Raw genomic sequence first — 13,998 nt, 5'->3', positions numbered from 1 at the left:
AGGGGCGTGCGCAGGAGTGAAGGGCGTGCGCAGGAGTGAAGGGCGTGCGCAGGAGTAAAGGGCGTGCGCAGGGGTGAAGGGCGTGCGCAGGGGTGAAGGGCGTGCGCAGGGGTGAAGGGCGTGCGCAGGAGTGAAGGGCGTGCGCAGGAGTGAAGGGCGTGCGCAGAAGTGAAGGGCGTGCGCAGGAGTGAAGGGCGTGCGCAGGAGTGAAGGGAGTGCGCAGGAGTGAAGAGCATGCGCAGGAGTGAAGAGAGTGTGCAAAAGTGAAGAGCATGCGCAGGAGTGAAGGGCGTGCGCAGGAGTGAAGAGAGTGCGCAGGAGTGAAGAGAGTGCGCAGGAGTGAAGGGCGTGCGCAGGAGTGAAGGGAGTGCGCAGGAGTGAAGAGCGTGCGCAGGAGTGAAGAGAGTGTGCAAGAGTGAATGGCATGCGCAAGAGTGAAGAGAGTGTGCAAAAGTGAAGAGCATGCGCAGGAGTGAAGGGCGTGCGCAGGAGTGAAGAGAGTGCGCAGGAGTGAAGGGCGTGCGCAGGAGTGAAGGGGCGTGCGCAGGAGTGAAGGGCGTGCGCAGGAGTGAAGGGCGTGCGCAGGAGTGAAGGGCGTGCACAGGGGTGAAGGGCGTGCACAGGGGTGAAGGGCGTGCGCAGGAGTGAAGGGCGTGCGCAGGAGTGAAGGGCGTGCGCAGGAGTGAAGGGCGTGCGCAGGGGTGAAGGGCGTGCGCAGGAGTGAAGAGAGTGCGCAGGAGTGAAGGGCGTGCGCAGGAGTGAAGGGGCGTGCGCAGGAGTGAAGGGCGTGCGCAGGGGTGAAGGGCGTGCGCAGGAGTAAAGGGCGTGCGCAGGAGTAAAGGGCGTGCGCAGGGGTGAAGGGCGTGCGCAGGGGTGAAGGGCGTGCGCAGGGGTGAAGGGCGTGCGCAGGGGTGAAGGGCGTGCGCAGGAGTGAAGGGCGTGCGCAGGAGTGAAGGGCGTGCGCAGGAGTGAAGGGCGTGCGCAGGAGTGAAGGGCGTGCGCAGGAGTGAAGGGCGTGCGCAGGAGTGAAGGGCGTGCGCAGGAGTGAAGGGAGTGCGCAGGAGTGAAGAGCGTGCGCAGGAGTGAAGAGAGTGCGCAGGAGTGAAGGGCGTGCGCAGGAGTGAAGGGCGTGCGCAGGAGTGAAGGGCGTGCGCAGGAGTGAAGAGCGTGCGCAGGAGTGAAGAGAGTGCGCAGGAGTGAAGGGCGTGCGCAGGAGTGAAGGGCGTGCGCAGGAGTGAAGGGCGTGCGCAGGAGTGAAGGGCGTGCGCAGGAGTGAAGGGCGTGCGCAGGAGTGAAGAGCGTGCGCAGGAGTGAAGAGCGTGCGCAGGAGTGAAGAGAGTGCGCAGGAGTGAAGAGAGTGCGCAGGAGTAAAGGGCGTGAGCAGGAGTGAAGGGCGTGTGCAGGAATGAAGAGAGTGTGCAGGGGTAAAGGGCGTGCGCAGGAGTCAAGAGAGTGTGCAAGAGTGAATGGCATGCGCAAGAGTGAAGAGAGTGTGCAAAAGTGAAGAGCATGCGCAGGAGTGAAGAGCGTGCGCAGGAGTGAAGGGCGTGCGCAGGAGTGAAGAGAGTGCGCAGGAGTGAAGGGCGTGCGCAGGAGTGAAGGGAGTGCGCAGGAGTGAAGGGCGTGCGCAGGAGTGAAGGGCGTGCGCAGGAGTGAAGAGAGTGCGCAGGAGTGAAGAGAGTGCGCAGGAGTGAAGAGAGTGCGCAGGAGTGAAGGGCGTGCGCAGGAGTGAAGGGCGTGCGCAGGAGTGAAGGGCGTGCGCAGGGGTGAAGGGCGTGCGCAGGGGTGAAGGGCGTGCGCAGGGGTGAAGGGCGTGCGCAGGGGTGAAGGGCGTGCGCAGGAGTGAAGGGCGTGCGCAGGAGTGAAGGGCGTGCGCAGGAATGAAGAGCGTGCGCAGGAGTGAAGAGCGTGCGCAGGAGTGAAGAGAGTGCGCAGGAGTGAAGAGAGTGCGCAGGAGTGAAGAGAGTGCGCAGGAGTGAAGGGCGTGCGCAGGGGTGAAGGGCGTGCGCAGGGGTGAAGGGAGTGCGCAGGAGTGAAGGGCGTGCGCAGGAGTGAAGGGCGTGCGCAGGAGTGAAGAGCGTGCGCAGGAGTGAAGAGCGTGCGCAGGAGTGAAGAACGTGCGCGGGAGTGAAGGGAGTGCGCGGGAGTGAAGGGAGTGCGCGGGAGTGAAGGGAGTGCGCGGGAGTGAAGAGAGTGCGCAGGAATAAAGAAGTTCACATGAGAAAGAAAATAGTGCCTGCAGGAATGAAAAGAGAATGTGCAGGAATTAAATAAAAACGCTGCGTTTTTGCGGCGTCTTCTCCGCAACCGCAAAAACGCAGCGTTTTTTTTACCTGCACCAGCTTATGCATGACGGAACCCCCCCCCCCCCACTGCGTTTGCATGCGTTTGCATGCGTTTTTTGAATGCGTATGCGCATGCGTTCGATATTTCGAGGAGGGCGTGTCTCAATGGGCATGTCTAAATAAGTTCCTGGACATGAAGTACGCAAGTGCATCGAACGCATGCGTTCCCATAGACAGTAATGCATTTTTTTTAATGCACTCATCTGCCTGCGCATATTTGACGGAAATTATCCACCTCTAAAATTGCAACATGGTGCGTTAGCCGCGCCCCGCTGCACAATGCGAAAAGACACATGCGTAAGCAAACGTGGGCGAACGCATGCAAACACATGCACCTGCGTCTACAATGTTAAAGATAGGGAATCAAGACGCATGCGGACATACAGGAACATGATGGCGGTGTACAAGGGGAGAACATGTGAGACTACAGGAATGTAAAGTGCGAGGAATGAGAGATGGTGAGAATGAAGAGACCGTCCACTGAGAGGAATGAAAGAGACCATACACAGAAAGGACAGGAATGAAAGAGACCATACATGGAGAGGACAGGAATGAAGAGACAGACCACTGAGATGACAGGAAAGAAGAGACTGACAACAGAGGACAGGAATGAAAGAGACTGGTCACAGAAAGGATAGCAATGAAAGAGACCATCCACAGAGATGACAGGAATGAAGAGAGTGGCTACAGAGATGAAAGGAATGAAGAGACTGGCCACAGAGATGACAGGAATGAAGAGACTGGCCACAGAGATGACAGGAATGAAGAGACTGGCCACAGAGATGACCGGAATGAAGAGACTGGCCACAGAGATGACAGGAATGAAGAGGCTGGCCACAGAGATGACAGGAATGAAGAGACTGGCCACAGAGATGACAGGAATGAAGAGACTGGCCACAGAGATGACAGGAATGAAGAGACTGGCCACAGAGATGACAGGAATGAAGAGACTGGCCACAGAGATGACAGGAATGAAGAGACTGGCCACAGAGATGACAGGAATGAAGAGACTGGCCACAGAGATGACAGGAATGAAGAGACTGGCCACAGAGATGACAGGAATGAAGAGACTGGACACAGAGATGACAGGAATGAAGAGACTGGACACAGAGATGACAGGAATGAAGAGACTGGACACAGAGATGACAGGAATGAAGAGACTGGACACAGAGATGACAGGAATGAAGAGACTGGACACAGAGATGACAGGAATGAAGAGACTGGACACAGAGATGACAGGAATGAAGAGACTGGACACAGAGATGACAGGAATGAAGAGACTGGCCACAGAGATGACAGGAATGAAGAGACTGGCCACAGAGATGACAGGAATGAAGAGACTGGCCACAGAGATGACAGGAATGAAGAGACTGGCCACAGAGATGACAGGAATGAAGAGACTGGCCACAGAGATGACAGGAATGAAGAGACTGGCCACAGAGATGACAGGAATGAAGAGACTGGCCACAGAGATGACAGGAATGAAGAGACTGGCCACAGAGATGACAGGAATGAAGAGACTGGCCACAGAGATGACAGGAATGAAGAGAGTGGCCACAGAGATGACAGGAATGAAGAGACTGGCCACAGAGATGACAGGAATGAAGAGACTGGCCACAGAGATGACAGGAATGAAGAGACTGGCCACAGAGATGACAGGAATGAAGAGACAGTCAGTAGAGAGAGCAGGAATGAAGAAACCATCCACAAAAGAGGACAGGAATGAAGAGACTGACCACAGAGATGACAGGAATGAAAGAGACCGACCACAGAGAGGTGAGGAATGAACAAACTCTCCAAGAACCAGGGAAAAGGGCAAGACATGAAGGGAAGCGAGAAAAGAGAGATGTGGGCTCTGTAATGTGTATGGGGAAGAGAAAGGGCTGATTAGAGAGAACTCGTGATGGAGCCTGTACAGGACGTGTGACACCGGGCACATAAGGGCGAGATACTGCACGGAGGTCATGAGCGGAGACCCCGGGGCCTGTGTATCAGGCTCCGCCACCAGGGGGCGACAGTCATGGCTGCCAGATTACAGTCCTGGCACAGCACAGAAAATGAAATCAGTGATCTGATTGGCTGTTGTGGTAAAAGGTTACAATGTTTCCCCTCCTGTGTCACCCTGTGGTGGGAGGAGCAGACTCCAGGTCACATAGCTCCTCCCTCCTGACTGTATCATTCTGATTTATTAGAGGCAGACACCATGTTATTTCAGTCAATTTTCACTATAGCTTTCTCTGCTATTTTCCCTCTTACAGAGCACAATTAAACTGCACAACCTGCACATTTCTGTTTATCACAAGCAATTACAGACATGATGGCACAAGTTCTGCACATGGAGACTCATTTTCCAGGTAACTGTTCAGTCTAGTATCTCATGAGCTAACATCAATGTAACAGTCAAAAATATAACTACTATAATACTGCCCCCTATGTACAAGAATATAACTACTATAATACTACCCCTATGTACAAGAATATAACTACTATAATACTGCTCCTATGTACAAGAATATAACTACTATAATACTGCTCCTATGTACAAGAATATAACTACTATAATACTGCTCCTATGTACAAGAATATAACTACTATAATACTGCTCCTATGTACAAGAATATAACTACTATAATACTGCCCCTATGTACAAGAATATAACTACTATAATACTGCTCCTATGTACAAGAATATAACTACTATAATACTGCCCCTATGTACAAGAATATAACTACTGTAATACTGCCCCTATGTACAAGAATATAACTACTATAATACTGCCCCTATGTACAGGAATATAACTACTATAATACTGCCCCTATGTACAAGAATATAACTACTATAATACTGCCCCCTATGTACAAGAATATAACTACTATAATACTGCTCCTATGTACAAGAATATAACTACTATAATACTGCCCCCTATGTACAAGAATATAACTACTATAATACTGCCCCAATGTACAAGAATATAACTACTATAATACTGCCCCTATGTACAAGAATATAACTACTATAATACTGCCCCTATGTACAAGAATATAACTACTATAATACTGCCCCTATGTACAAGAATATAACTACTATAATACTGCCCCTATGTACAAGAATATAACTACTATAATACTGCCCCTATGTATGTACAAGAATATAACTACTATAATACTGCTCCTATGTACAAGAATATAACTACTATAATACTGCCCCATGTACAAGAATATAACTACTATAATACTGCCCCTATGTACAAGAATATAACTACTATAATACTGCCCCTATGTACAAGAATATAACTACTATAATACTGCCCCTATGTACAAGAATATAACTACTATAATACTGCCCCTATGTACAAGAATATAACTACTGTAATACTGCCCCTATGTACAAGAATATAACTACTATAATACTGCCCCTATGTACAAGAATATAACTACTGTAATACTGCCCCTATGTACAAGAATATAACTACTATAATACTGCCCCTATGTACAAGAATATAACTACTATAATACTGCCCCTATGTACAAGAATATAATTACTATAATACTGCCCCTATGTATAAGAATATAACTACTTTAATACCACTATGTACAAGAATATAACTACTATAATACTGCCCCTATGTACAAGAATATAACTACTATAATACTGCTCCCTATGTACAAAAAAATAACTACTATAATACTGCCCCTATGTGCAAGAATATAACTACTTTAATACCACTATGTATAAGAATATAACTGTTGGTACAATATAATTTACCACAGTTTTTATTTTACAGGTAAATCGGTCCCGAATTCTTTTTCTGCCATGAAAGAGCCTGAAGCACCATATTCTGTGGAGACGCCATATGGATACCGACTGGATCTAGACTTCCTAAAATATGTTGATGATATAGAAAAAGGGCACACTATTAAACGAGTGCCGGTCAGTCGCAGACCTCGGTTTGGATCGTTACCCCGAGGACCCGGTTATACTGGGTCATGGTGGACATCTACTGAATCTCTCTGCTCCAATGCCAGCAATGACAGGTACTCTTCTGCTTACACATAGATTGACGCTTGAGTCTCCTGTCAGATGTTTAGGATCTGACTTTTGGGTTCTATTTTGCAGCCGTCATTCATCTTACTCCTATTGTGGCAGAGGCTTTTACCCAGCATATGAAGTTAGAAGTGGATCTCAGACCTCAAGCAGCTTCAATCCCAGGGTTGAGAAAACCCTGCTGGATGCCAGCAAGAAGCTGGAAGCCGGACAGTCTCGTCCACTCAGTCTTGGATGCCGGTCTACCAGCAACATTTCGACTCCATCTCTCTCTCGTCTTCCCTCTTCATCCTCCTGTCAGCAGCTGTCTTCTTTTACTCCACTAAGTTCTGGGATGTCCACACCAGTGTCTCCAACTCCGGTCCACCTTCAGCATGTACGGGAGCAAATGGCCGTGGCCCTGAAGAGATTACGTCAACTGGAAGAACAGGTTAAGATGATTCCAGTGCTTCAAGTGAAAATTTCAGTGCTCCAGGAGGAAAAACGTCAGCTCAGTGTCCAACTCAAGAGCCAGAAATATCTAGGACACCCGGGAGGAAGCATTAAAAGCAGGACCAGAGGAGAACTGTACATCGAAATTCCAGAAGAAGAGTTGAGGGATAGAAGAAATGAGGTTGGAACTGGAGAAGATAAGAAAGTGCAAGATGAAGGAACTGAAGGAGAAGACAAGAAAGAGTCAAGAGAGCGAAAGGACCATTTGGGAACAGAAGCCAAGAAAGAGTGTTTGGCTTCCAATGGGAGACCAGTTAAGAAATTCTGTAGTGTTGGAGTTTGGGTGAGGGAAGTTGACTTCATCCCTCATGGACCACCTAGGCAGCTAGAGGCAGACAAACAAAAGCTTCTAGTCCAGGCGCTATCAGCTAAAGTGGCAGTGTTGGAGCGGCAGCTTAATCGGGCATTGACCGAGGTTCAAAACGCCAACCGCAAACTAGAGGAAGCCGAGCGAGCGTCGTCCAGAGGTGATGACACGTTAAAGAGAGAAAAGAAAGAAGATGTGAGAGCCGATGCAGTGAAGGTTGCAAGGGTGGAACGAGGAAGTGAGGTTGTCTCCAGCACTGAGGTTGGACCTGGAGTCCATCCTCAAAGGTCACGAGATCTGGAAAGTAGAGGAGTAGCCATAATTAAAACAAGAGAAGAAGAGGAGAGGGTCTACAAGAGCCGGGAAGTGATGGACAAACCACTTTTTACTTCAACCGGACCTTCTGTCCATGTCCATTTGGTCAAGAAGATCAGCATTACTGGGCAAAGCAGTGGAGAGAAGAAAGGTGAGTGGTGAAGTGTATTGATGACTTCTCTATGGGCACCAAAAAAGTCTTGTCTTTGGTCTCTTAATGGGTCAAGTTTTAGACCAATTTTTGCTCCCCAAATTTGGCACACTTTGGTACATTTTAAGCCATGCCCTCCTGTGAGGCCTCATTTTCATAATGGTTATAGACTCCTACTTTTTATGAAATTATATCGACGCTACTCCTTCTCTATCTTCAGAGATTGATTCGGGCAGTCAAAAAGAAGAACCATCTCCTTGTCTTATTGTCAACCAGAACATTCATAGAGCAGATATGACTGCGGATGGATCAGTGCCCAGGAAAGAAGATGGCACAGGTAACGGGTCAAGAGCTATCTTCCAATCTAACTAACGTCAAGAAGGCTTCTGCTTATTATCTATGGATATAATGACATTCTTGTGAGAGCAGCATGTTCCATCCATGTGGTTTTCAGGGCTAAGATTCTTTGCTGGTTGTTAAAGAGAACCTGTCATCTGGCACAATGAATTTGAGTCTGGCTGTGTTATTGCAGCTGGGTATGTCAGAAAAACACACTTAGAAAAGACGGTCAAGGCCTATGCATCTCGGCTGACTAGCCAAGGTAGGTCTCCTGTGGCTTCTCCTCACCCTGATCACTTTAACTGATAGGTTTATCCCTAGAACAGACATAGGGAAAGACCAGTCCGTCTAAGCGATTGGTGCTGGGAGAAGCCACTATGAACCTGCATCGGACTAGTCAGTCAAGACACGTAGGGCCGATTCATCAGCCAAGACATGTAGGGCACGATTCATCAGCTGAGACAGGTAGAGCTCAATTCATCGGCCGAGACACGTAGGGCCCGATTCATCAGCTGAGACACGTAGGGCCCGATTCATCAACCGAGACACGTAGGTCCCGATTCATCAGCTGAAACACATAGAGCTCAATTCATCGGCCGAGACACGTAGGGCCCGATTCATCAGCCGAGACACGTAGGGCACGATTCATCAGCTGAGACAGGTAGAGCTCAATTCATCGGCCGAGACACGTAGGGCCCGATTCATCAGCCGAGACACGTAGGGCCCGATTCTTCATTTGTGTTGTTTTTTTTTTGTTATTTTACATCACTTTTCATCTTTTGTTTTGTGGTATTCTTTGACTTATTTTACTTTATGAGGGGGCTACATTATATTTTGTGGGGGGACTGCATTATTCTCAGGGGACTACATTATATTCTGGGGGCTACATATTACTATATGAATGGACTACAGTATACTCTATGGGGGGCTGCATCATCTTCTGTGGTGGGGCTGCATTATTCTCTCAGGGGACTACATTATATTCTGGGGGGCTACATCATACTATAGGAGGAGGGCAGCATTATGCCCTATGAGAGGGCTACAGAAAACTCTATGGGGGGCTGCTTTATATTCTGTGGGGGGTGTTATGATCAGGTGGCCTTGGAGCAGCATGAAAAGACCTTCGCTGGAGCAGTGGTAACTTTACTGACCGCAATCCCTGATCCTATCACCGCAACTAGAAGTAGCCGTGGGGTGTGCCTAACCAGACCTAGACACCTCGACACAGCCTAAGGACTAAATATCCCTAAAGATGGAAATAGGAAAACTCTCTTGCCTCAGAGTAGACCCCCAAAGGATAGGTAGCCCCCCACAAATAATGACTGTGAGTAGGAGAGGAAAAGGCAAACGCAGACAGAAAACAGGGATAAGCAAAGGAGGCCACTTCTACCTAGATAGGAAAGTACAGGATACTATGCGGTCAGCATAAAACACTACAAAATATCCACAGCAGAAAAATACAAAAACTCCACCACCTAACTAAAGATGTGGAGAGTATATCTGCGACTCCAGCGAGTCCAACTAGACTGAGAAAAACATCAGGCACAGTCTAGCAGGAACAAAATAGAAACAAGATAAGCACAGAAAATAAACACACAGCAGTGTGTCTAAAAAAATGAAGAAAACACTTATCTTAGCTGAATTTGCAGCAAGCAGGAGGGGCCAGGCAGAGGACCAATACTTCCAAAGGAACATTGATTACTGGCAAGGACTAATGAGTCCTGCACAGCTAAATACCCCAGTCCGAACCGCAATCAGCAGAAACACCTGTCCAAGACTGCTGCTCAGGAACAACTGCATTACCATCAACAACCACCGGAGGGAGCCCAAGAGCAGAATTCACAACAGAGGGGCTGCATTATACCCTATGAGGGTGCTGCATTATGTTCTATGGTGGAGACTGCGTTATTCCTGAGGGGGCTGCATTATATTTTGTGGGGTGCTGCATTATATTCTATGAGAGGGGGCTGCATTATACTTTATGAGGGGGCTACATTATTTTATGAGGGGCCTACATTATATTCTAAGAGGGAGGCTACATTATATTCCATGAGGGGGCGACATTATATTCTATGAGGGGGCTACCCCTCTATGATTCTACACCAACCCCTGCTACATAATTAAGACGTGTGCTACCTTATACCCTGATATTAGCGTGTTTTACCACACAATTGGTGGTATTGTATCTATTTCTATGTAGCTACATAGTGGGCCCCAAGAATTAATTTCTCTGGTGGGCCCAAGGTGCTCCAGTCTGACGCTGCTCTGGACACTACGCTGACAGACACAGTTAACCTTCTTGCCACAGCTCGCATTGATGTGCCATCCTGGATGAGCTGCACTACCTGAGCTACTTGTGTGGGTTGTAGAGTCCGTCTCATGCTACCACCTGTGTGAAAGCACAACCAACATTCAAAAGTGACCAAAACATCAGCCAGAAAGCATTGGTACTGGGATGTGGTCTGTGGTACCCACCTGCAGAACCACTCCTTTATTGAGTGTGTCTTGATAATTGCCAATAATTTCCATCTGTTGTCTATTCCATTTGCACAACAGCATGTGAAATTGATTGTCAATCAGTGTTGCTTCCTAAGTGGACAGTTTGATTTCACAGAAGTTTGATTTACTTGGAGTTAGATTCTGTTGTTTAAGTGTTAAGTGTATATTGTCAGGCACATCCCAAGTGCAGCCACAGACCATTCATATTTAGTTCCGCCATTTCCCCCATATGAAGTGCAGCCATGTTATCTTGCAATATACTTGTGCTCCCAAGTGCAGCTATTATTTATATACCCCCCTTGAAGACCCCATCCACATGCCCCTCATACACCATGCAGCCTATCATCACATATCTACCTCTCCAGCCACACCTCCCGCTGGATTTATCACTGTGTGACACTGCCATCTAGTGGCCACAATGGGATTTTTTTTTTATAGGAAGACTGAATACTTTATTTTCTATGATGTCTTTCAGAATTTTCAGAAAAAGGCATCACTCAGGAAGAACAGGAGACAAAATCCCAATTCTCTGGGGTTAATGGAGAGTAAGTACCAGAAGAGTGATTAAAACTATTGTGGTCCGCATTATAAAGTCTGCAGGAGTCGTGGTCGACGTTTCACCATTCGGAAATTATTACAGTGTAATTTATTTAATCCATTATCTAATAATATCTTGATTAGGAAACTTTATGGCCTTTATAGATTTTTTTTTTTTCTTACCATCAAAGTACTTGATCGTGGTCAGGGTGTACCTGCCTGCAGTCACCACTAGAGGAAGCATGCTAGCTTACTCAACACAAATCAATTAGCTTAGTATGCAGTGAGCTCCCTCTAGTGGCGGTATCGGAAACAGCATGGATCACGATTAAGATATGTAACGAGATAAATCTGCACTAAGAAGAATCACTTTCAGGATGTGTTTTAACTTTTGCGCGTTTTGTAGAATGGACGCGGCGTCATCGGAAGATTCTGGAACTATGGAGAATCCGTCTGACAGTGAAAGTACGGAGAGTGAATATCATGAGGCCAGTGAGGGGCTTAACGCGGCCCAGGCTGAACTACAAGTACCAATCCATACCAGCGGCCAGCCAAAGGATACTGAGAAGCACCAGGCCCCAGAGATCCCGGCGGGCAGCTCGGCCCCTACTAGTCCTGTCCCCAGGTAACACTGGATCTGTTTACTGGCCCTAATAGTAGATTTAGTGGCCCTATATTATGAAATAAGGTTGGCCCCAACATCTCGGTCTCCATTGTGTCTTGGCACAGGGTGGAGCTCAGTAACGTCCTGATCTCGGGCTGCGTGGCTCTGCAGAAATACCTGGACGACCCTGCTGTCCTTACAGAAGAGGAGACGGTAAGGGTATGCTATGAAACCTGCAGAACAGGCCGTCGGGTTCTGCTGGGACTTGTAGTGTTGCACCAGCCGCAGGTTGCAGATCACACGTTAACACGTCCGATGTGTTCAGGCAGCAGCACATGAAGCGATTATGAAGGAATGGATGAAAATCTTCAGGCAGAAGGAGGTGGAGCCCGCCATCATCCGCCATCACCTAAACGTCTTCCGCGCTATGTCTCCACGTCTCCTGGAAGTCATCGTAAACATGGCCGACTCTAAGGGGAACACCGCCGTCCACTATGCCGTGTCCCAGTCTAACTTCACGGTGGTCCGGCAGCTCCTTGATACTGGTGAGATCACACATTGCTTATGGGTTTGGCTGTTCTTAAAGGCATGGGTTAGGGAAGAAGGAAAAGGTCTTTAAAGAGGACCTATCCACAGGTCAAGAGTGGACAGTTTTTGGTCTTATTTTATTTCCACGGTTCCCCTGAGTATACCATTTTTATTTTTTTTTAATTCCGCCATACTGCTCCAGAGATATGGACCTTTTTTATTTATTCCTAATTTTTCCCGGTCCTCAAAGGAGGACAGCCTAAAGACACGCCCCCGAGGATCCAGTGAGCCACGCCTCCTTCTAAAGATCATCCAAAAATTAGCACTAAATAGGCCCATATCTCTGGAACCGTATGGCGGATTTAATTTAAAAAAAAAACAAACAAAAAAATGAGAAGAATGAGAACAGCGGGAATAGAATAAGAACAGAAAGTGTCCACTTTCGATACGGTACGCTTTAAATAATGCCATTGTTTCTAAAGGATCTTGTGTTTCCCGGTCGAAAAACCAACTTGGTTTGTGAGAATGAGATCCGATAGTTCTGAGATCTGGATACTAAAGATTGGTCCTGCTCATAAAGGTGTCACAGAACTTATTATGGATCTTTGCAGATGGGGCACAGGAGCTTCACATTGCACCTCTGACATTATGGAGGTGTCCAGCTAAGTACCATGTGGGGGGAGGGGGGTGACAATAATGATTAGCCGCCAATCGCGGTATAAGATGGTGCTATTCCCATGGCAGTGCCCATAGGAGATTGCTACATCAATAATAGTGCCAGCCAGTGAATACCCAGAACGGTGCCGAGAACAATGTACCATCCAGTGCTATGTGGCTGGCAGTTATTCCTACTTTCTCTATGAAGGACCCATTCCTTGGACAGGTCTGTTGTGAATTCCGCTCTTGGGCTCCCTCCGGTGGTTATAAGTGGCACTTTTGTGAGTTCTGCTCTTGGGCTCCCTCTTGTGGTTTCTAGTGGTATGGCTGCTCCTTGGAGTTAGCTGTCATCAGCTGCCTCCACTTATCGTCTCTTCTGCTCGGCTATTTAGGCCTGGCTCTTTCTTCAGCCAGTGCCACTTGTAAATGGTTCCTGGTTGGATTCACATCTCTTTGGAGTTCCCTGTTATCCTGACCAGTTCAGCAAAGCTAAGTTTTTGCTTGCTCTTTTCTGTCCATAGATTGTGGACTTATCCATTATGTGCTTTCTATGTTCGTCCAGCTTATCAGTGTGAATTTATTCTGTCTTGCTGGAAGCTCTGGGAGGCAGATTTGCCCTCCACACCTTTAGTCAGGTGTGGAGATTTTTTGTAACCTTGCGTGGATTTTTGTAGTGTTTTATACTGACCGCACAGTATTCCATCCTGTCCTTTCTATTTAGCTAGACTGGCCTCCTGTGCTCATCCTGGTTTCATTCTGTGTATGTCTTTTCCCTCTCCGCTCACAGTCATTATTTGTGGGGGGCTAATCTATCCTTTGGGGATTTTCTCTGAGGCAAGATAGTCTTCCTGCTTCTGTCTTTAGGGGTAGTTAGCTCTTAGGCTGTGACGAGATGCCTAGGGAGAGTTAGGAGCATTCCACGGCTACTTCTAGTGTTGTGTTGAGCTTAGGGACTGCGGTCAGTACAGTTACCACTTCCTTCAGAGCTCGTTCCATGTTGCTCCTAGACCACCGTATCATAACAGTACAAGTGTACTATTTGTACTATTAACTGGGAAACAGAAACCTGTGAAACCCATAAAGGCAACAGGTTTCTGCTAATAACCAAGAAAAATTATCTTTCACAATTGGTGCAGAATCCAACCAGAGGAGCAGCACTTTTAGACCTAATACTATCTAA

General features: G+C 47.7%; 1 protein-coding gene across 2 annotated transcripts in view; it reads left to right on the top strand.

The window, feature by feature from the left end:
* Positions 1-13,998, top strand: part of KANK2 (KN motif and ankyrin repeat domains 2) — a 94,971-nt gene that overhangs the window by 66,806 nt on the left and 14,167 nt on the right. The window contains exons 1-9 of one of the 2 annotated variants that reach the window (XM_069767144.1): positions 4,012-4,121; positions 4,604-4,699; positions 6,130-6,379; positions 6,462-7,654; positions 7,875-7,991; positions 10,968-11,037; positions 11,436-11,654; positions 11,759-11,846; positions 11,959-12,178. In XM_069767144.1, coding sequence (XP_069623245.1) covers positions 4,660-4,699; positions 6,130-6,379; positions 6,462-7,654; positions 7,875-7,991; positions 10,968-11,037; positions 11,436-11,654; positions 11,759-11,846; positions 11,959-12,178 — 2,197 coding nt within the window. In that variant the 5' untranslated portion in view covers positions 4,012-4,121; positions 4,604-4,659. Of the gene's footprint in view, positions 1-4,011; positions 4,122-4,603; positions 4,700-6,129; positions 6,380-6,461; positions 7,655-7,874; positions 7,992-10,967; positions 11,038-11,435; positions 11,655-11,758; positions 11,847-11,958; positions 12,179-13,998 lie in introns of those variants that run through there. The other variant, XM_069767143.1, reaches the window with a different exon arrangement.

Source organism: Ranitomeya imitator, chromosome 4 (genome assembly GCF_032444005.1).
Source record: "Ranitomeya imitator isolate aRanImi1 chromosome 4, aRanImi1.pri, whole genome shotgun sequence".
In the NCBI taxonomy this organism is placed as follows: Eukaryota; Metazoa; Chordata; class Amphibia; order Anura; family Dendrobatidae; genus Ranitomeya; species Ranitomeya imitator.
The sequence above is the reverse complement of the archived record's forward strand: the minus strand, read 5'-3'. Positions and strand labels throughout refer to the sequence as shown.